We start from the raw sequence: 19133 nt of genomic DNA, 5'->3' as shown, positions 1-19133 counted from the left end.
TTATTCACAGCATGACCTAAATGTTGTGCCCTCTCTTCAGTCCATCTTCCTAACATGCTTTCCTCAAAACTATGGAGTCTCAGAAGGAAAAATGTTTTAAAGTCATTGCCTTCACAGTAGGCTAGATAAGCAATAGCATGCATGGATGTATCCTAATAATATGCATTTATTTCATTGTATATTTTGGACATCATCTGTATATAATAAAATTGAGTTCATTTGAGTTACTCTATTTCCAAAATAATAATGTGAAGCCATTACTCTCTGATGTAGATACATACAAGGATTAAAACACCCAAGGATTAAATATAAACCAGTTATAATATGCTAGTCCTCACCTAGATGTGGAAACAGTTACCATAGATCTTAAACACATCTATAAAGTAATGCTTCTGGTGGAAGGCAATGTTTATTTAGAACAACTTTTACTTAATATCGACAGCGGTTTTGTTGCCTCTGCCATAATAAATGACTCAAATCAAATCAGGAATAGTTTTCAGTAAATATAATATAGACGTTGTTACGGTTTCTTCCCTAGTCAGTGCACACCCTTTGTTATTTTGTTTTAAATTGTTGGTTTTTTATAAACTTAAATTATGGGGGGGGGGAATTGGATACAAGCTTGATAGCGTTTTTATGTTCTATCATACATCTTTGTATTTTATAATACAAACTTTTGAATTGTAGGAGGAGTAATGTTTCTGATGTCATTTCTTTTCACAGGTATAAACTTCGGCCCAATGTTTCCATCTGGTTTGGGGGATTTTCCACACAACTGTACAGCTCAGAACAATGAACATCAGCAGCAACCCATAGAGCCTAACACCAGTGGGAAAATGGACTATATGGCATTTCCAAAACCTTTTGAAAGTAATTCTACTGGTGGAGTAGAAAAACCAAGGTACTTGAAGCTTAAATTGAACTTGTGTTTGTGAGTGACACTTTTTATTCAGGCTCAAATTAGAACCTGTCCTTATAAAAGAGATTTAGTTGTATTTGTTGTTGTGCTGATCTCTGTGAAAGGCTGATCTATAAAGAAAAAGTGCTATCAAATATCATGATTTTGGATGAGATTTTGGGGCATAAGCAACCAGTTGTCTTTGCTTAGAGAAACAATCTTTTGTTGTTGTTGTTTAGTCGTTTAGTCGTGTCCGACTCTTCGTGACCCCATGGACCATAGCACGCCAGGCACTCCTGTCTTGCACTGCCTCCCACAGTTTGGTCAAACTCATGTTCGTAGCTTCGAGAACACTGTCCAACCATCTTGTCCTCTGTCGTCCCCTTCTCCTAGTGCCCTCAATCTTTCCCAACATCAGGGTCTTTTCCAAGGATTCTTCTCTTCTCATGAGGTTGCCAAAGTATTGGAGCCTCAGCTTCACGATCTGTCCTTCCAGGGAGCACTCAGGGCTGATTTTCTTAAGAATGGATAGGTTTGATCTTTTAGCAGTCCATGGGACTCTCAAGAGTCTCCTCCAGCACCATAATTCAAAAGCATCAATTCTTCGGCGATCAGCCTTCTTTATGGTCCAGCTCTCACTTCCATAGAAACAATCTTGTTTCCATAGAAACAATCTATTAACTGTTTTATTTCAGTTTGGGTTTGATTGAAGCTCTGATTAGTTGCTGATTCAAGCTCGTAAAGACCCAATATATTTCTTGAACCAGTTCAGCTTATTTCATTTCCAGAAGGAAAAATAGAAATGATTTGCCTGTATCCAGAGACCACATCAGACTTTCCCATGCCTACTGAGAAAGTATTGGTTGGGACACCTTTGGAACAGCATGGGTTATAGATTTCAAATAATGGTTGTCTGGAAATAAACTTCTTTCCTTGGAAAACTTCTGACTTTGCCTCTTACCCCATGATTCTGATTCTCTCCCCTCCCCCTCTATTTAAGAGGTCAGTTGCAACCTGAAGAAGAAACAGAGAATAGATCAACTAGGTCAAATGGACACCAGGAAGGAGGAAAAGAAAAACATTTGTTCCTCAAGTCTGGATTTGCAATACCTGTACAAAACGCAGGATGTGGTAATCACAAAAATCAAGCTGGCACGAGCAGGAGAGAATTTGATGAAGAATCTCTGGAGAGCTTTAGTAGTATGCCTGATCCAGTGGATCCAACCACTGTGACTAAAACCTTTAAACCTCGGAAAGCATCTGCACAGGCCAGTCTAGCTTCCAAAGACAAAACGCCGAAGTCCAAGAATAAGAGGAGGAATGCTTCTCAATTTAGAAACCGATCGAGAGCTAACGGTAGGTTCATATGAAACGCCCATAATTCAGGGTTACTTATCTTTCTTTCAATAATCTGGGGGCAGGGTGGCTATGCAAAGGGCAAGCTGTACAAATTGGATCTTTTTTATTTTAAGGTTTTGAAAGTGCCAGTGTTTCCAGTACAGGCGAGCCTTACAAGAGCAACAGAAGCAGGCACTCAACTCGGAAGGAAGAAGTTGTCCAAGCAAAGGTGTTCAGTAAAAAGAATCGAGAGCAACTAGAAAAAATAATTAAATACAGTAGATCATCAGAAATGTCCTCAGGTACTTAAATAGTTAACAGTTTTTATTTTAAAGTGTACCAATTCAGTCGTTACTTGCATGCTCGAAGAGGAACTGGGAATCTTACTGGGATGGAAATTTTCAGGTAACCCGACTATTATTTCACATAATTATTACTTGCTATTTTTAAAACAAAAAACTACACGATGCTCCCATTGTTCGGTCGCAGCTCCTGCCCACCTAGCAGTTTGAAAGCACGTCAGAGTGCAAGTAGATAAATAGGTACCGCTCCAGCAGGAAGGTAAATTTCCGTGTGCTGCTCTGGTTTCACCGGAAGCGGCTTAGATATGCTGGCCACATGACTCGGAAGCTGTCTACGGACAAACGCCAGCGCCCTTGACCTATAGGCGAGATGAGCGCCGCAACCCCAGAGTCGTCCGCGACTGGACCTAATGGTCAGGGGTACCTTTACCTTTATAGATGGGAACTATTGTATGCTGAAGCTCGTGCATGGAATTTTAGTCTGGAATCTTAAATATGTTTAAATATAATGGCATCTAGTTTCTAGTGACCATGCATAGAACTGAGCCTTTAATGTTAATTTCCCCCTGCAATATTGTAATCGATTGTACCTCCGGAAAGCCTCCTTCAGAGGATTGGGTTGACCCTGTAGAATAGTGTTGGGGATAGTGTGGAGGAGTTGCAGAGAGGAGGAGGAATAGGACAAAAATGTATTTTCTCTTCCCCCAAGGCAGGAGCATCTGCTGGATCTCAGCTCCTTCAGTGAATTGAATGGTCTCTTTGGTTTGTGGAAAAGAGACTCTAGATTCAGCCCATTATATTAGTTATTAATTTTTTAATAATATTTTATTGAAACGTTGATTCTGTTGCTTTATTCTTAATAAGAGAGACTTGGGTAAAAATAAATAGCAACAGCAGGTCTAAAACTACTGCTGTCAGTGTTGTTGTTTCATCATTTTTAAAAGGACACATTCAGGTATATATTTGATCACTGCTGGTTGCAGGTAATATTTGAAATCCAGTTCTGGATATTAGAGTGCATAAAACAGAAAGCCCACATGGCTCTATTCAAATGTTAAACATATTTGTTAAGCACATTTAATGATTTACCTTTGGGCTGATTTGGAAATAACACGACACCATAGTTTAGCATTGCAAGAATGAGCCTCGCCTCCCACTTCCCTCCCCTAGTCCTGTTCCGCTACCAGGAGGCATTCAGAAGCTTTCTCTTCTTCATTTCTGATTAAGCACAGCTTGCCATGTAGTCCAAACCTGGACAATCTGGGTTAATCATGCAGTTAGTGGAAACAAGCCAACTTTAAGCCATAGTTTATGAAGGCTGCTTTCTTTTCAGTAAACCTAGTTCTGGTTAGAGCTCAGATGACGTGCTATAAACTGTGATTAATCTAAAGCTGGAGGAGGAGAATCCAGTCGCCTCCTCATAGTTGTGCCAGTGGAGGAAGTGCATGATTGCATAGGGAAGCTGGCCCACTCTTATAGCACTAAACCATGTTTTAGCATTGCAACTGAATGCCTTCAGTGTCCCTTTTTAACAATGTGGTGTGTATGTATGGGTTTCTTTTCTTTCTCTGGCTCCCCCTTTTGGGGTTCTTTGAAATCGTGGGAGACCAGTGTGCTCTTGAGACTTGAATCAAGAAGGGTCATATTTTTGAATGGTCATATTTTCATGTTGTTTTTATTAGTAAACGAGCTTCAATTATGATATCATTGAAGCTGTGTACAGGTGTGTCCCCATGTACACAAGTAAGACTGCATATAAGTGTGATGCCCGGAAATAAATCAAAAGAATTAAACTGGAAAAGTGCTAAAATGTCACAAAAATGGTGGGAAAACAGCTAGCAATCCTAGAAGGCTTTGCACCCAACTGTGAGGCTTGCAGACAGGTTTAGATAAAAGTGTTCCCCACTTTCATGATTTCACGTATACGTGCGATACCCGGGAACGTAACCCCCGCATAAGTGGAGAGGCGCCTGTATGTGGACATGGGGGGAGCATGAAATCCAGTGCAAATACTTGAAAAATTCTTTCTGGAATCTTTTTTTCTTCTGTGGATTTTTTTTGTGGTAATATGTTTTTCTCAAATCACCCCCTCCCCCCTAAAAGAGACATGGGTTCTCTGGGGATTTGTTTTGTTTTGTTCATTTGGATCACTAAGTAGCCTTTCTCCCATTATTTCATTAGACCTTGCTTTTATTTCCAATACACATTTTTGTGTTTATCACTGTCTGTCCTTCCCACCCACCCCTTTCCTGCAGCACATGCTAGGAGAATACTGCAGCAGTCTAACAGAAATGCATGCATAGAGGCACCAGGTAATGCACTTGCTGCTTAGCTTCCAAACTTACCTTGATTTTCTGGTCTCTTGTCCTAACTAACAATTAGCTTGCTTATTGAATTAGCAAAAGGTGCACTAATCCAAATGATACAATTTTTTTCCTACTTGCTTTCCTGATTAGGTACTTTATTATTAATGAAAGTCATAGCCAGCCAATTTTTTTCCTACTTGCTTTCCTGATTAGGATCCAGGATTGTGCCGTCCAAATGTTTGGGAATACAGTTGGCATCATAGCTGCCAAGTTTTCCCTTTTCTCGCGAGGAAGCCTATTCAGCATAAGGGAAAATCCCTGTAAAAAGGGATAACTTGGCAGCTATGGTTGGCATCATTTCTGGTCATGCTAGAAGGGGCTGATGGGAGTTGGAGTCCAAAAATATGGAGGACACCATATTGACTATCCTGGAATTAAGGACTTTTATGTCAGAGGATATGACTTTCGGGCAAAGTTTTGTCCTGGTATCTCTTACAGTTGAAACTAAGCAGAGTGGATTCCTAAATCTTATTTATTTAAATTTAATTTGTGTACCACCCTTCATCCGAAGATCCCAGGGTGGTTCACAACATAAATATAAAACGCAGGAATACATAAAGCAAAAACAAACCAATAACCCCCACATTTAAAAGAACATATTAATCAGCTAAAGGCCTGGTTGAAGAGACACTTTTTGCCTGGATCCTAAAGATATATAATGAAGGCCACCTCTTTCCACCAACTTAGAGCATAGACAGCAGAAGTTAGTTCAGGAAGGGGCTCTCTGCACCACCAGTGGATCCAGAAGTACCTGTTTGTGTTTTGAGATAGTTGAGGTACAGTACATGAAAATATTTCTACAATGTGCTGTTTGAGCTGCTATTGGACCATAAAGCATGGACAGGTAGCATCACTTGGTTTCTTCTAGGAAAATGAAAGTACAGTATTGTTGTGTCTACTGTAGACGCTTAATCTCTCACGTCTTTCTGAGTAGGTGAGGTCTTGAAAATCCAGCTGTTGTGTCACCATTTATGTTGAGGTGAACGTTTCAAAGGTGTGCCCTGCTGGCAGATCAGAGCTGGCAGTGCCCATTAGTCTTAAATAAGAAAAAAATGATTTGCTAGTTGGGAAGAAGTAGAAAAGGGGTGTGAAATGCCATCTGTCCTTTTAGATAAAAGACTGATATTTATTTATTACTCGCCCTTAACCCTAAACCAGAATATCTATAGCTCAGTGGTAGAGCATGTGCTTTGCATCTTAAAGGTCCCAGGTTCAATCCTTGGTGTTTCCAGTTAGGGCTGGAAAAGACTGAAGTGGAAGGACTAATGATTTGACTTGGTATAATAAGACAGCTTCTTAAGTTCTATATGTTTACTTTTGCCCAAAAGTAAATAATACATTGTGGTTGCTGAAACTCAAAATTGGATTTTACTATACTTAAATGTGTTCAACTACTTAAGCAGCAAATACAAGGGTCATCTGATACCAAGTGTATTTTGGCATGAGCTGTAATAGCTTCATTTGTTGCATGAAGTGGATAGCGAAACAAAATAGATTTCTTAGGCCGAATCCAAAGAACCGCACAACTAGCTGCATGAGGTCCAAGAGTTGTTTCGGATCCCAGCCATACTTTTAAAGTATCCTATGACCGTGAGTGTTACACTAACACAGCTGATATTTTGAAAAGTCATCCTTGACTTACACTTAACTAATGACCCAATAGCAAGATGTGCTACTTCAACTATGCTTAGGATGCATTTGAAAATAAAATAGATCTAAAACTGAACCTCAGCAAACATTGTCACCAAATACAGCTTAGTAGCAGTGTGACAGTAACTGTGTGGGGTTTCAAGTGAATTCATTATTGCAATGCATTGTATTAATTATGTCAATTACGTTTTGTTGTATTTAGTTCTCTTTCGCAGGGCAAATATTCAATAGATACTTGTTTAGCTCTATAAAATACAATATGCAGCAGTTCATTTGCACCTGTAAAAGAAGTACACAATGACAAGGACTGTAACTATTGTGCATAGTATTCCCTTGTGCCCAGGGTCTTTTCCGCTGCCTGTTTATAGCAGCAACCCCTTCCAATATTGGGAGGCTCTTTAAGAGCAGTTAAGGCACAAGGATCTACTGCTAGAAGAAAATGCCACTCCTTGCATGAGCAAAACCACTTTCCATCCACTCATTGGGGAGTTGCATCCCATCCATAAGGCACGTCCTTCTCAAAGCTTGCATGCTGTAACTGGAGAGAAATGTCAGTAGAGAAGAATAATGGTACTTAATTCATTCTTTTTCTTTCTACAGAAACAGGCAGTGATCTTTCTATGTTTGAAGCTTTGCGAGACACCATTTACTCTGAAGTAGCCACTTTGATATCTCAAAATGAATCTCGCCCTCATTTTCTGATTGAGCTTTTTCATGAGCTCCAGATGCTTAATTCAGACTATTTGAGACAAAGAGCATTGTATGCTTTACAGGTACCTTAATAAAACCCTGATTTTTGGACTTGCTTTGTTAAGCAAACATTTTCTTAATGCAGTCATTAACAAAACTGTTGCATTGTGTAGGATATAGTGACCAGACATGCATCTGAAGAAAATGCAAAAGGAGAGTGTCCCAAACCACTGAACTCTGCAGGTTGGGCAGAATCAAATTCAGAACATACTCCCAGTGAAAGCCTTGCAACAACTGATGACGTAAGGGTTTTTGAAAACTTTGTCTGGGTATTTTAATATAAGATCCAACCTTTCTAAAATGGGTTTTAGATTTCGGCATTAATACATTTGATAATAAAATATGTGTGGATTTGAGCCATTAGACTTTGACGTGAAAATATTTATTATGATACAACTTCAAATGGGAAATATACAAAAATAAGAGAAATGCAGAGATAAAACTTTTTTCCTTTAAGCAATTGTGTAAAGTGATTATGCTTCCTAAAAAATAGAAAAAGATTTTGTTGACAGTTGGTCTTTCCTGGAAGAGAGCTGATCTCTGGCTAGTTCAATATCTTTCCTTGTTTACACATCACATTTTTCAACCTTATCATAGTCCTTTTGTATGATCTTTTGATTCTTAGCTCTGTGTACTTTGCTAAGGCTGCAATCCTAAACAAGCATTCTAGGGAATATATCACATTGAACAGTGGGAATTACTTTCAAGGGATGTGGCCTGGGCTTGACTTTTCCACTGGTGGGTGAGGCAACAACAGATTAACAGTTTATCTCAGGCATCCCCAAACTGCGGCCCTCCAGATGTTTTGGCCTACAGCTCCCATGATCCCTAGCTAACAGGACCAGTGGTCGGGGAAGATGGGAATTGTGGTCTAAAACATCTGGAGGGCCGAAGTTTGGGGGTGCCTGATTTATCTCTACCTAGGGACAGGCAGGACCAACTGTACCATACTAGTCATTAACTTCCAACTTCCCTGACTCTTGTCTCCAGTTTTTCCCCTACCTTGCCCCATGAACAGTTGATTTCTTTCAGCTTTTATCCTTTCTCATGACTGTGCATTTACTCACTTTTTACTCCATTTATTTTCCCCTTCCCGAGTGTTCTCCTGAGTTTTCCTTTAAAATAAAAGCAAATATTCCTCAGGTTTCTTTACTTCTCCTTTTGTTTCCTATTACTCCTCATTCAACATGATTCACAAAAATGTTGGTTGTGTTGTGTTGAGAACAAGCTATGGTTCTCAGTCAGGCGGTGTTTGTTTTTATTTAAAAAAATTACTTTGTTCTTTGGAGGTTCAATCAGCTGAAGATCTTTATACTGATCCACTTTAAGAGGACTTAAGTTAGGTCTCCAATTGCATATTTCAAATTCACCTTTTTGTCAGTTGAGGGTTGTTTTTTAAGTGGAAACAATTACTACCTAAGGAACTATTGATAGAAATTGACAACAGGTAAATATTGCTTTCTGCAACACGTTTTCTAGCTTGGGAGGATGAGCCCTTTATTTGGTGAGCATATTGAAGAAGAATTTATCAATTAAACTTTCCTTTTTTCTTCTTCTTTACTAATTAAGCTTTAAACCATGTACATGAATCTTTTAACCCAAGAGTTAGCTTCTGATGCAAACACTTCAAGGTGATCTGAATTCTTAATTTAAGATCTTGTGTGACAGTTTATGAAAACATGATTGTTTGAGAATGGCTAGTTATTTGTATAAGAACATGTGCCAACTTGTTGTTTGCATATTTTGAAGGAGACATTTGAGAAGAACTTTGACGAAGGAGCCTGTAGAGAATGCGAACAACACGATGCAGACAATGGCAGCACTATGTCTACTTCTTCAAATTTTGAACCCTTTGCTACTGATGAGCTGGGTAAGCATAAGCCTAGCAATTGAACAATATGCAGCAGTAACTCAAGTACCTTTTTAAATTGCCGCAACTGTTTTCTGCAAGTCAGTCCTTCACTGATGCACTTCTACACATAACAATATCGACGCTTTCTTCTTGCAGTTTTTATAATTATTCTACACATACCGTAATAATGTTTGATTTCCAAAAACTTAAATACATATTGTAAAAGGTTTTGTTGCCAAAATACAGGCAACACTGTGATTCATTTAGATCAGGCACTGGCTCGGATGAGAGAATATGGACGAAAGAAAATGGCAGTCGAAAGTAACGTTGACTCTGAGGATGGATGCTGTAGTAATCCCCATAATGCTTCTGCTTCTAAATTGGAAGGTACACTTTGTGCATTTGTTTATTCATTTATCACAGTTTTGTCCTGTTTTTGAAAGAACAAACACAATCTTACCAGGCAGTCTCAGTGCAGTGAAATGGAGCTGCGTCAAGTAGCTTAACACTCTTCGCTGGGCATATAAATGTTTGACAGTGGTTTATGTAGTTTGTGTAGTATAACAATATCCTTAAACTCCATAGAGGCTGGTCTGCCAAGGCTACTGGGGCACAGCCCTTGCAAAGAGAATGTCAAGCAATTTTTAACACACACACTCCTTCCAAATCTCAAAGCCACACACTTTCTTGTAACACATACATATTACTACTTAAACTCAAGAGTTCTGCAAACATTTCTGCCAGCCGGGTCCCTGTAACACATCATAATCCAAAACTATAGCTCTGGCACAGAGGTCCCTAGTGTGTTTCTCTAAACAGAAAAACGATGTGACTGATCAGACTTCCCTTCTAGGCAGCCCTGCATGGGAGGTTGCTATTCCAATCTGTTATTAAATCTCAGTATTGGCCTAGTAGGATTTCCTTGATGGACAGTCTCAGCATCCTCAGAGCTAGTATGTTTTCAATCAAAGGGGTAGCCAACTAGCCATGGCTCACAGCAGAAATGAAACAATAGTCAAGTATCACTTTCATAGAATCATAGAGTTGGAAGAGCCACAAGGGCCATCCAGTCCAACCCCCTGCCAAGCAGGAAACACCATCAAAGCATTCTTGACATATGGCTGTCAAGCCTCTGCTTAAAGACCTTCAAAGAAGGAGACTCCACCACACTCCTTGGTAGCAAATTCCACTGCCGAACAGCTCTTACTGTCAGGAAGTTATTCCTAATGTTTAGGTGGAATCTTCTTTCTTGAAGTTTGAATCCATTGCTCCGTGTCCGCTTCTCTGGAGCAGCAGAAAACAATCTTTCTCCCTCCTCCATATGACATCCTTTCATATATTTGAACATGGCTATCATATCACCCCTTAACCTTCTCTTCTCCAGGCTAAACATACCCAGCTCCCTAAGCCGTTCCTCATAACTTTGATGCTTGCAATTGTATTCTTCCATAAGCCTTCGTGGATTAAGAATGAATGCATCTGATGAAGTGAACTTTATCCCCCCAACGATTATGCCATAAAGATGTATTAGTCTTTAAGGAGTTGGTGCTTTTTTGTTGTTTGGCTCAAATTGTAGTGTGGTCTTTTTCACAGGGTTGTGTCTCAAAATGCTATTACAAAATGTAGGATGGTTTCAGGGATGGTTCAGGTGAGAACTCAGTGTGCGGAGCCTATATGTATACAGTATGGGAGCATGGATTGCACCCTGCCGGCCTGTACAACCCAACCAGGCATGCCTCTCCCAGCAGACAACGCGAGGAACTTCACTTAAAGCCCAATATTTGCAAGCCGGAATATCCTGGTTGTGCTGTGGATTCATTTTTTCTTAAACATTGAGGTTTTTTCATGATTCCAAACCTCCCCTCCCCCCTAATTTAAAATCAGAGACAGGCTGAAGGGAGGCTTAATTTTTATTCTTTATCAGTATTACCGGTATATTTTTATCCAGTCCACCTTTTCCCCAAGTAGATCATGGTGGCTTTCATAAAGTCTCCTATCCCTCATAGTATCCTTACATCAACCCTGTGATGTAGCTTAGTCTGAGAGACAGTATGTGACCCAAAGTAACACTGATTTAAACCTTTGTCTCCGAATTCCTGGCCCACTTAATATCCTTCCACTGTAGTTCACATCCTGGAATAAAAGATGTAGAAGTGAGTAAGCTGTGGGAAGGGAATAATCTTTTCCCATAGGACTGGAAATTCATGGCATTTTTAAGACTCTGCGATTCAGGCTGTAATCCTGCCCATACTTAGCAGGGAGCAGTCCCTGTAGAATGTTAATGTTCAGTTTATTTGGCATAAATTTGTAGTCTTTATATAATCAAAGTGCCAAGAGTTTGTGACCTGTATTGAAATGGCAGCTTTATGAAAAGAAGATTGACTTGAATATATATTTCTCTCTCTTTAAAGGTTCAGATACAGCTGAAAGCCATTGTGCAGCACAGTCTGCTGAAGTACCTGCTGTTCCTTGTCCTCGAATAGATACCCAGCAGCTTGACCGGCAAATCAAAGCTATTATGAAAGAGGTTATCCCATTTCTGAGGGTAATCAAAATTATATCAGTAAACATAGCTCTCTCTGAAGCCATCTTTACAGAAAGCTATAGGTTTTTCCTTCTGACTTGTTCGGCAGAGTTGGAGGCCTTTGCCTTGTTCTCTTCTCCAACAATAAATGTTTTCTTCTAAGGAGTGCAAAGTTTTGATTAGCTGTAGTCGTCCTACCTTTGTGCAAATTTTGGTGATAGAGTAGTTAAAATTTTATTTACATGCTCTGAACTCCTGTCGTGCATGTACTGGTAAGCTGCCTTACGTCCCTTAGCTGTAAGCAAATTGCTGTTCTGGGAAATCAGTTGGCATACTCACCATTCATGTCACTCACCTTTTCTGTGAAGAAAAATAAGACCTCTCAAAGAAGGATCTTTATCTTTGTATATGTTTTCATTAAGAATGATCTGCTTTTCAACTCTTGCCAGGAACACATGGATGAAGTATGTTCTTCTCAGCTCTTGACCTCAGTAAGGCGTATGGTCTTAACCCTTACTCAACAAAACGATGAAAGCAAAGAATTTGTGAAGATATTTCATAAGCAACTTCGTAGCATTTTGCAGGTTTGTATATGTGTTTTCCTTTAACTAACCACCTTTAAGCTTCATTTCCACAATCACTATAATTATGGGGAAGTCATGATGTGTTTAGTTTGGCTTGCCACTTTGGTGTGAATATTCTTCTATAATACGGTTTTGCCACTGAGTCAGTTGGCTGCACAGAGCTTGAGCTACAGACCTTTGAAAAGTAATATAAGAGTTGCTGCACCTTAAATACTTGAGCATCTCAGTTCTATAGTCTGGAAAATACAACCTGTAGCAGATATCTAACTGAAGAAATGGCAAGAGTTAAAATGTAGCAGTTTATTCCTGGAACATTTCAAGTACTGTATGTCTTTGCTTTTAATATATAGCGGTTGCATTTTTAAAACTGTTTTTTGGGGGGTATTTTTATGCTGCTTCAAATAGGGAACTGACAAAGGAAGCATCATGCTATCTTGCTGCCCCTTTGTTTCAATAAAGCTTATGCAGGAGAATTTGTTCAATAGTACCCTCATCGCTGGATTTCCAAAAGCTGGCACACTAACCCATTTACAGTATTACAGAGCCTATGTTAAGGGTAAGGTGGCTGAATCACATACCGCTGTTATAACAAGAAGTGTGTGTGTAGCTCAGTTAGATGTGTATAGTTAGAAAATGGTGTATAGTTCCACTGATTGATTTTTAATCTTGGCAGTGTAGGAGAAGACTGAGTTAGTTCAAACTAATCAATGTAGCATTGATCACCTTCCTCTTCAACATTGCCAAGTTTCAAAAACAATTACTGGAACCATTATCTAACTATATATTTGTTGTTGTTGTTAAATTTATATACCACCCTATACCCAGAGGTCTCAGGGCGGTTCACAAAACAAGATTAACTTAGCACTTCCCTCCTTTCCGATTTCTTGTTATAATGTTGGAATGCAATTCAGCTGACTTAGCCTTAATAGTGTTGCAAGTCAACTGTCCGTTAGAAAGACAAAGGCCATAGTTTTGTCTGAGAAGCAGAAGCTAAAAGGAAATAGACTAGGGAGCTGAGAAAAGAGCCATGCTTTATTTCTGCTGGGATCCATGGGAGAAGCAAGACCTCCTGGGTGTGTTACTGCTGTGAGACCCTCCACTGTAGGCTCTGGTTGTATATATGTGTAACTAAACCATATATCATAAGGACACCACAGTCTCTGCTGTTCCTCATTCCAAGGAAACTGAACCCTGAAAAAGTGCCTGGAAACCCTGAATCTCATACACATACAGTCATACCTCGGTTTAAGTACGCTTCGGTTTGAGTACTTTCAGTTTAAGTACTCCGTGGACCCGTCTGGAACGGATTAATCCACTTTTCATTACTTTCAATGGGAAAGTTCGTTTCAGGTTAAGTACGCTTCAGGTTAAGTATGGACTTCCAGAACCAATTACACTCATACTTTGGGTTAAGGATGCTTCAGGTTGAGTACTCCATGGACCTGTCTAGAACTGATTAATCCACTTTTCATTACTTTCAATGGGAAAGTTCGCTTCAGGTTAAGTACGCTTCAGGTTAAGTACTCCACGGACTGTCTGGAACGGATTAATCCACTTTCTATTACTCTCAATGGGAAAGTTTGCTTCAGGTTAAGTACAGACTTCGGAACCAATTGTTTACTTAAACCGGGGTACCACTGTGTATTGGTGTACAATATATAGTGGTTGTGAGGTTAAAGTTGAATAACCCTGTAGCCTCCCTGATATTATTTTTTAAGGGGGATGATGAGTGACCTGTAAACGTACTAAAATTTTCTCTTTTTTGGCAGGATTCACTGGCAAAATTTGCTGGTAAAAAATTGAAGGACTGTGGGGAGGATCTTCTTGTGGAGATTTCTGAAGTCTTGTTCAATGAATTAGCCTTCTTTAAGCTCATGCAAGACTTGGACAACAACAGTCCGACAGTAAAACAAAGAGGCAAAAGGAAAATGGAAGCAGATGGAATGGTGCAGTCCTATGCTAAAGAGGTTTTTATCATATTTTAAATTTGAGTGATTTCCCCCTAGTAAATGGTGCAATATAATTTCTTTTTTAATTTCTAAATTGGGTCAGCTGTGCTGCTTCCTACCGCAGTAGAATTTGTTTGAATTGTATCTATAGCTACTTAGAGATGACATTTAAATTGTTTATGGTACACTATGCCATGCATTTTTGTATCAGTACAAATATGACTGAGTTTTTCTTAGGAGTTTATGTATAGTTGAGTAGTAACTCAGCCTTTAAATTAGACTGTCATGCTCCTTATCTTTTAACTGTTGAAAGTACTCTGGAAACTTGCTGTTCATGAATATTGGGGAAGGGCATTTCTTGTTTGATCCCTTTATCTTCAAAATTGATTGTGATTTATAAGACTACTTGTGTTGGGCGTAACACAAAGGAACATTGTCACTCCTTGGAGCTGGGAAGTGTCTGGTGACAAGCAGGGTGACTGGGCTTATTGTTTGAAGGCCTAGTACCAAATGCCCTGCAAATTATTCACATCAAAATGTGAATTGAACCTCACATTAGAAGTTAAAAGAATTGTCAGCGTAACTTTAACTTGCATAACTACACAATAAATTCTTGACTAGCTGATTGCTTGTTTTGTTTGATTTTGAACAGAAAAACTAATAAACTTTCCATTCTTTACTATCTAGGCAAAAAGAGCACTGGAAGGAGGAGCTTGTTCATCCAATGAAGATATAGATGAAGACAAAGTAAGACATTCTTTAAAACAATTGGGAAGAGAAAGGCCTACCTTCAAATCTCCTTCTAAATACAATATGAATCATTTGTTGAAAAATGATCGTTTTTCAAGCCACCTTCATTGCACTCAAATAGTGAGAAGCAAGATTGTTGGAGGAATTATTCAGCAAAAATTATGCTCCTAACTTTCTGTGAGCAGAATTCCATTCCAGCTGGTGGAAAGGGGATGTTTGACTTTTTGCTAATTCCTCTTTCCCTGTGGTGGTTCCCTCCAAAAATCTGCTCAAGAAGGTTGGGAATCTATGGAAGCATGTCACTGGGGACTGCAAAGGGAAATCAACAAATATCTCCCGAGTGTCCTTTGGATTGGATTGATCCAGCAGAGGGTCTACTCTGGTGGATGGGGTGTAGCTATAATTTTTTCTACTCCCCCCTCCCCTGCTGCCCCCAACACCACCTCTTGTGCTGTAGCAGAAGGTTTGTAGCAGATTTGTGGAGTCGGAGGGGGGATGTAGGGGCAGTGGTGCATTGGCAGAGTTCTGTCAGTCCAATTGACTGTCTATCACTGATAGTGTGATAGTGTGGCCCACTCAGTGTATAATACACAATGAACAGAAAATGACATTTGGGTCTCTATTTATTTTCCTTTTCAATGGCATGGAGCAGCAAGAAAATTGGATCTAAACATTAACAGCCTACACAGTGCCTCCTTGGAAGCTCACAAACAAGGCATGAGGTTGCTGCACAACCTCTTTCAAAAGAAAACAGTTTAGGTGTTTGAGTTCACAAAACATCTATTTGTCCAGGTTTCTTCTCCTTAGTCTTAGTGGTGTTTTTGACTTTTAAAATTCTGCTGTAGCATTAATCCGTTCAGTAAACAATATGAGATGTGCACGCATTTATGTCTACTGTAAATTAAATATGAAAGCTGTAACTTTGACATTCCAGGTAAGAGTAATTTTGTTTATGTCTAGGACAAAGATGAAACTGAAACTATTAAGCAAGTTCATGAACCTGCAATATTCAACAACAGGGAAGTCCCAAGAAGTACAAGATCAGATGCTTCTGACCAGGAAGAAGAAGAGAGTGAAAATTGTCCAGTATCCATAAGTAAGCACTATTCATTGCTTTGATAAACAGCTTCACACAACAGTGTTGTAGCTTTATATCAGCCATTATCAACCCATCACCCTCCAGTTGTTTAGGAAAAACTCTCATCTGAGCTGCATAGGACTGATGAGAGTTGTAATCCCAAACATCTGGAAAGTACCAGGTTGGCAAAGTCACCAGATGTATGTCTTCCAATGCAACATGTCTTCAGATAAAAAAAATTCCTTATTGGACTGGCCTATTTAAGACAATAGCCTCAAGAGGCAGGTACAGCTGTGTTTTTCTGGAAAATTGGGTCCCCTGCTCTCTGGCATTTCTGCAGGCCAGGCCTGTAGCAGCTTCACATGGGCGGCAGCATCCTGCTGACACAAGACTTCTGAGCGCTCTACACTGCCACTGCTTTGCCTTGCTCTAATAAAGCTGAAGGGGAGTTCTTCCTTGAAGCAATGCATTTACAGGAGGTGGCTAGAAGACCACCCATGCTGTTTTTGCTCCGCTGCAGCAGAGCCCAAAAGATTTAAGTTGCAAAACTCCCAACCCCCAAGACAAAGAAGTGGCATGGTGGTAGTATGGGTAGCCTCTCAGCCACCTCACCCAGAATGCATGTCTCTGAAGAAGAATTTCTTTCCCTTGGCCCTTTTTGGAGTGTGTCAGGAAAGAGAGCAGAACAGGAGTTGTTGCCGTCAGCTGTAGGGAGAGGTGGGAGAGGGAAAAGAAGGAAGAGGGGCTGCTGCAGGCCAGAATAAAAGGATTACAAGGAATGGTGTCCACAGCAGCATTTACTTCTGTATCACCCAGGTGGCGCTGTGGTTAAACCACTGAGCCTAGGGCTTGCTGATCAGAAGGTTGGCGGTTCGAATCCCTGTGACGGGGTGAGCTCCCGTTGCTTGGTCCCAGCTCCTGCCAACCTAGCAGTTCGAAAGCACGTCAAAATGCAAGTAGATAAATAGGAACCGCTACAGCGGGAAGGTAAACGGAGTTTCCATGTGCTGCTCTGGTTTGCCAGAAGCGGCTTTTTCATGCTGGCCACATGACCTGGAAGCTATACGCCGGCTCCCTCGGCCAATAATGCGAGATGAGTGCCACAACCCCAGAGTCGGTCACAACTGGACCTAATGGTCAGGGGTCCCTTTACCTTTACCTTTACCTCCCTATGGAAAGTAAAGCAAGGTGTTCATCAGTTTTAAAAGCAGCTTGGACTAAATAGAAAGAGCCTCAGGTGGGTTCCCTTTTCTTTTGTGGTCCTCAATGGCATTTGGATGGTTGGCTTGGTTCCTGTGGATGCTTACGTTAGGAGTAAGCCCCACTGAATATAGTAGGACTTATTTCAGAGGAAACACACATTGGACTGTGCTGTTATATGTCCCATCTACAGTGCACAACTTGCCTCACTTTCTCAGTTTTTTACATTTAAAAGTATTTTCTATTTTAATTATCACAGCAGCCTAAATCCAACACAGAGCTAAGCTTGCTTAAGCCCATTGAAATCAGTAGACTTCAGCATGACTGGTTTTGTGTTGCGTTTAGGTCAGTGTGGTCTAGCAGTAAAAGGTGCAGAAAAGATTACCATAATCCAAGGACCCACAGAACTGGTTCTGTGCACCAAAGCTATTTTGAAACTGACCGGACTCTCAAAAGCAATTTGTAATCCAGCATGGAGCACTTTTTATTCAAAAGAGAAATCCTCCAAAATCTCACTAGGCATGCCCACATACTGCATTTTGCTATATGTTTCAAAACTTAATTTCACTTAACTTTAGGCTTGTCTAAAGCAGAAACCCAGGCTTTAACCAATTATGGAAGTGGGGAAGATGAAAACGAAGATGAAGAAATAGATGAATTTGAAGAAGGACCTGTGGATGTCCAGACTTCCCTCCAAGCAAACAATGAAACTGCAGCTGAAAATGAACAAGAGCAGGTATTGTGATTGACAATGCACAGTGAATTTCAATGATGTATACTAATTTCTTCAAAATAGCAACTTGTGGGGTGTTTTGTTTTATAAAGAGCTTCTAAGTTGGGATTGATCAGTTTTCCTTACTTCCATTATCATCATTCTGCTATCCTCAGTGATCAGTTCCCAGAAAAACCTAAACAAGTGTTTGCTGAATATCAGGTGGAAAACTTGGCTCATGACATAGTTGTTAAAATCCATTTGAACAGTCTGTTGTACTTTGGAAAGATTTATTAACCTGCTGAACTGGATAAAAATGCACAAAACTTGTACATTTGTCTAAAGGTGGGAAACTTGGAAATCCAAATTTGCTAAAGATGGGAAAGAAGGTGGTGACTTTATTAATTAATCAAAGCTGTATATAAAAAACAAAATAGAATGCTCATAGAAGAAAAAGATGCTTATAGAATGCTCATAGAAGAAAAAGAGGGAGTATTTAAATTAAAAGATTACAGTGGTACCTCGGTTTATGAACACAATTGGTTCCGGAAGTCTGTTCATAAACTGAAGCGAACTTTCCCATTGAAAGTAATGGAAAGTGGATTAATCTGTTCCAGACAGTCCGCGGAGTACTTAAACTGAAGCGTTCATAAACTGAAGCGAACTTTCCCATTGAAAGTAATGGAAAGTGGATTAATCCGTTCCAGACGGGTCCACGGAGTACTTAAACTGAAGCGTTCATGAACTGAAGCATGGGTGTAATTGGTTCCGGAAGTCTGTTCATAAACTGAAGCGTTCATAAACTGAAGCGAACTTTCCCATTGAAAGTAATGGAAAATGAATTAATCTGTTCCAGATGGGTCCGCGGCGTTCATAAACCGAAAATTCATAAACCGAGGTGTTCATAAACCGAGGTTCCACTGTACATAGAAATTAAAAAATATTTAAATAATGGGTTACAATATTTCCAAATCAACCAAAGGTTTCAAATAGATAAAAAATTAGGCTTTGAAAAGGGGAAATCAAAATTGGAAGAAATATCAATTGGAAATAAAGATAAATATATAACAAATCTGTATCAAATAATGTTAAAGTGGGAAACCGAAGAGGAACTAACTAAAAGTTCAATGATTAAATGGAGCCAGGATCTGGGAAAAACGAAGTTAGAGAAATGGGAACA

General features: G+C 39.7%; 1 protein-coding gene across 21 annotated transcripts in view; it reads left to right on the top strand.

The window, feature by feature from the left end:
* The window catches only part of PCM1 (pericentriolar material 1), a 48202-nt gene that overhangs the window by 25447 nt on the left and 3622 nt on the right, over positions 1–19133 (top strand). For 14 of the 21 annotated variants that reach the window (XM_060278846.2, XM_060278839.2, XM_060278848.2 and 11 more), the window contains 14 exons: positions 724–901; positions 1899–2254; positions 2371–2538; positions 4794–4850; positions 7155–7327; positions 7418–7546; positions 9054–9174; positions 9403–9543; positions 11568–11701; positions 12130–12264; positions 14034–14231; positions 14901–14960; positions 15924–16059; positions 17820–17977. In XM_060278846.2, the coding sequence (XP_060134829.2) occupies positions 724–901; positions 1899–2254; positions 2371–2538; positions 4794–4850; positions 7155–7327; positions 7418–7546; positions 9054–9174; positions 9403–9543; positions 11568–11701; positions 12130–12264; positions 14034–14231; positions 14901–14960; positions 15924–16059; positions 17820–17977 (2144 nt within the window). The remainder of the gene's footprint in view (positions 1–723; positions 902–1898; positions 2255–2370; positions 2539–4793; positions 4851–7154; positions 7328–7417; positions 7547–9053; positions 9175–9402; positions 9544–11567; positions 11702–12129; positions 12265–14033; positions 14232–14900; positions 14961–15923; positions 16060–17819; positions 17978–19133) is intronic. The other 7 variants (XM_060278847.2, XM_060278845.2, XM_060278849.2 and 4 more) reach the window with 3 other exon arrangements.

Source organism: Zootoca vivipara, chromosome Z1, assembly GCF_965207765.1.
Source record: "Zootoca vivipara chromosome Z1, rZooViv2.hap1.1, whole genome shotgun sequence".
In the NCBI taxonomy this organism is placed as follows: Eukaryota; Metazoa; Chordata; class Lepidosauria; order Squamata; family Lacertidae; genus Zootoca; species Zootoca vivipara.
Note: the sequence above shows the minus strand (reverse complement) of the source record. Positions and strands in the feature narration are given on the sequence as shown.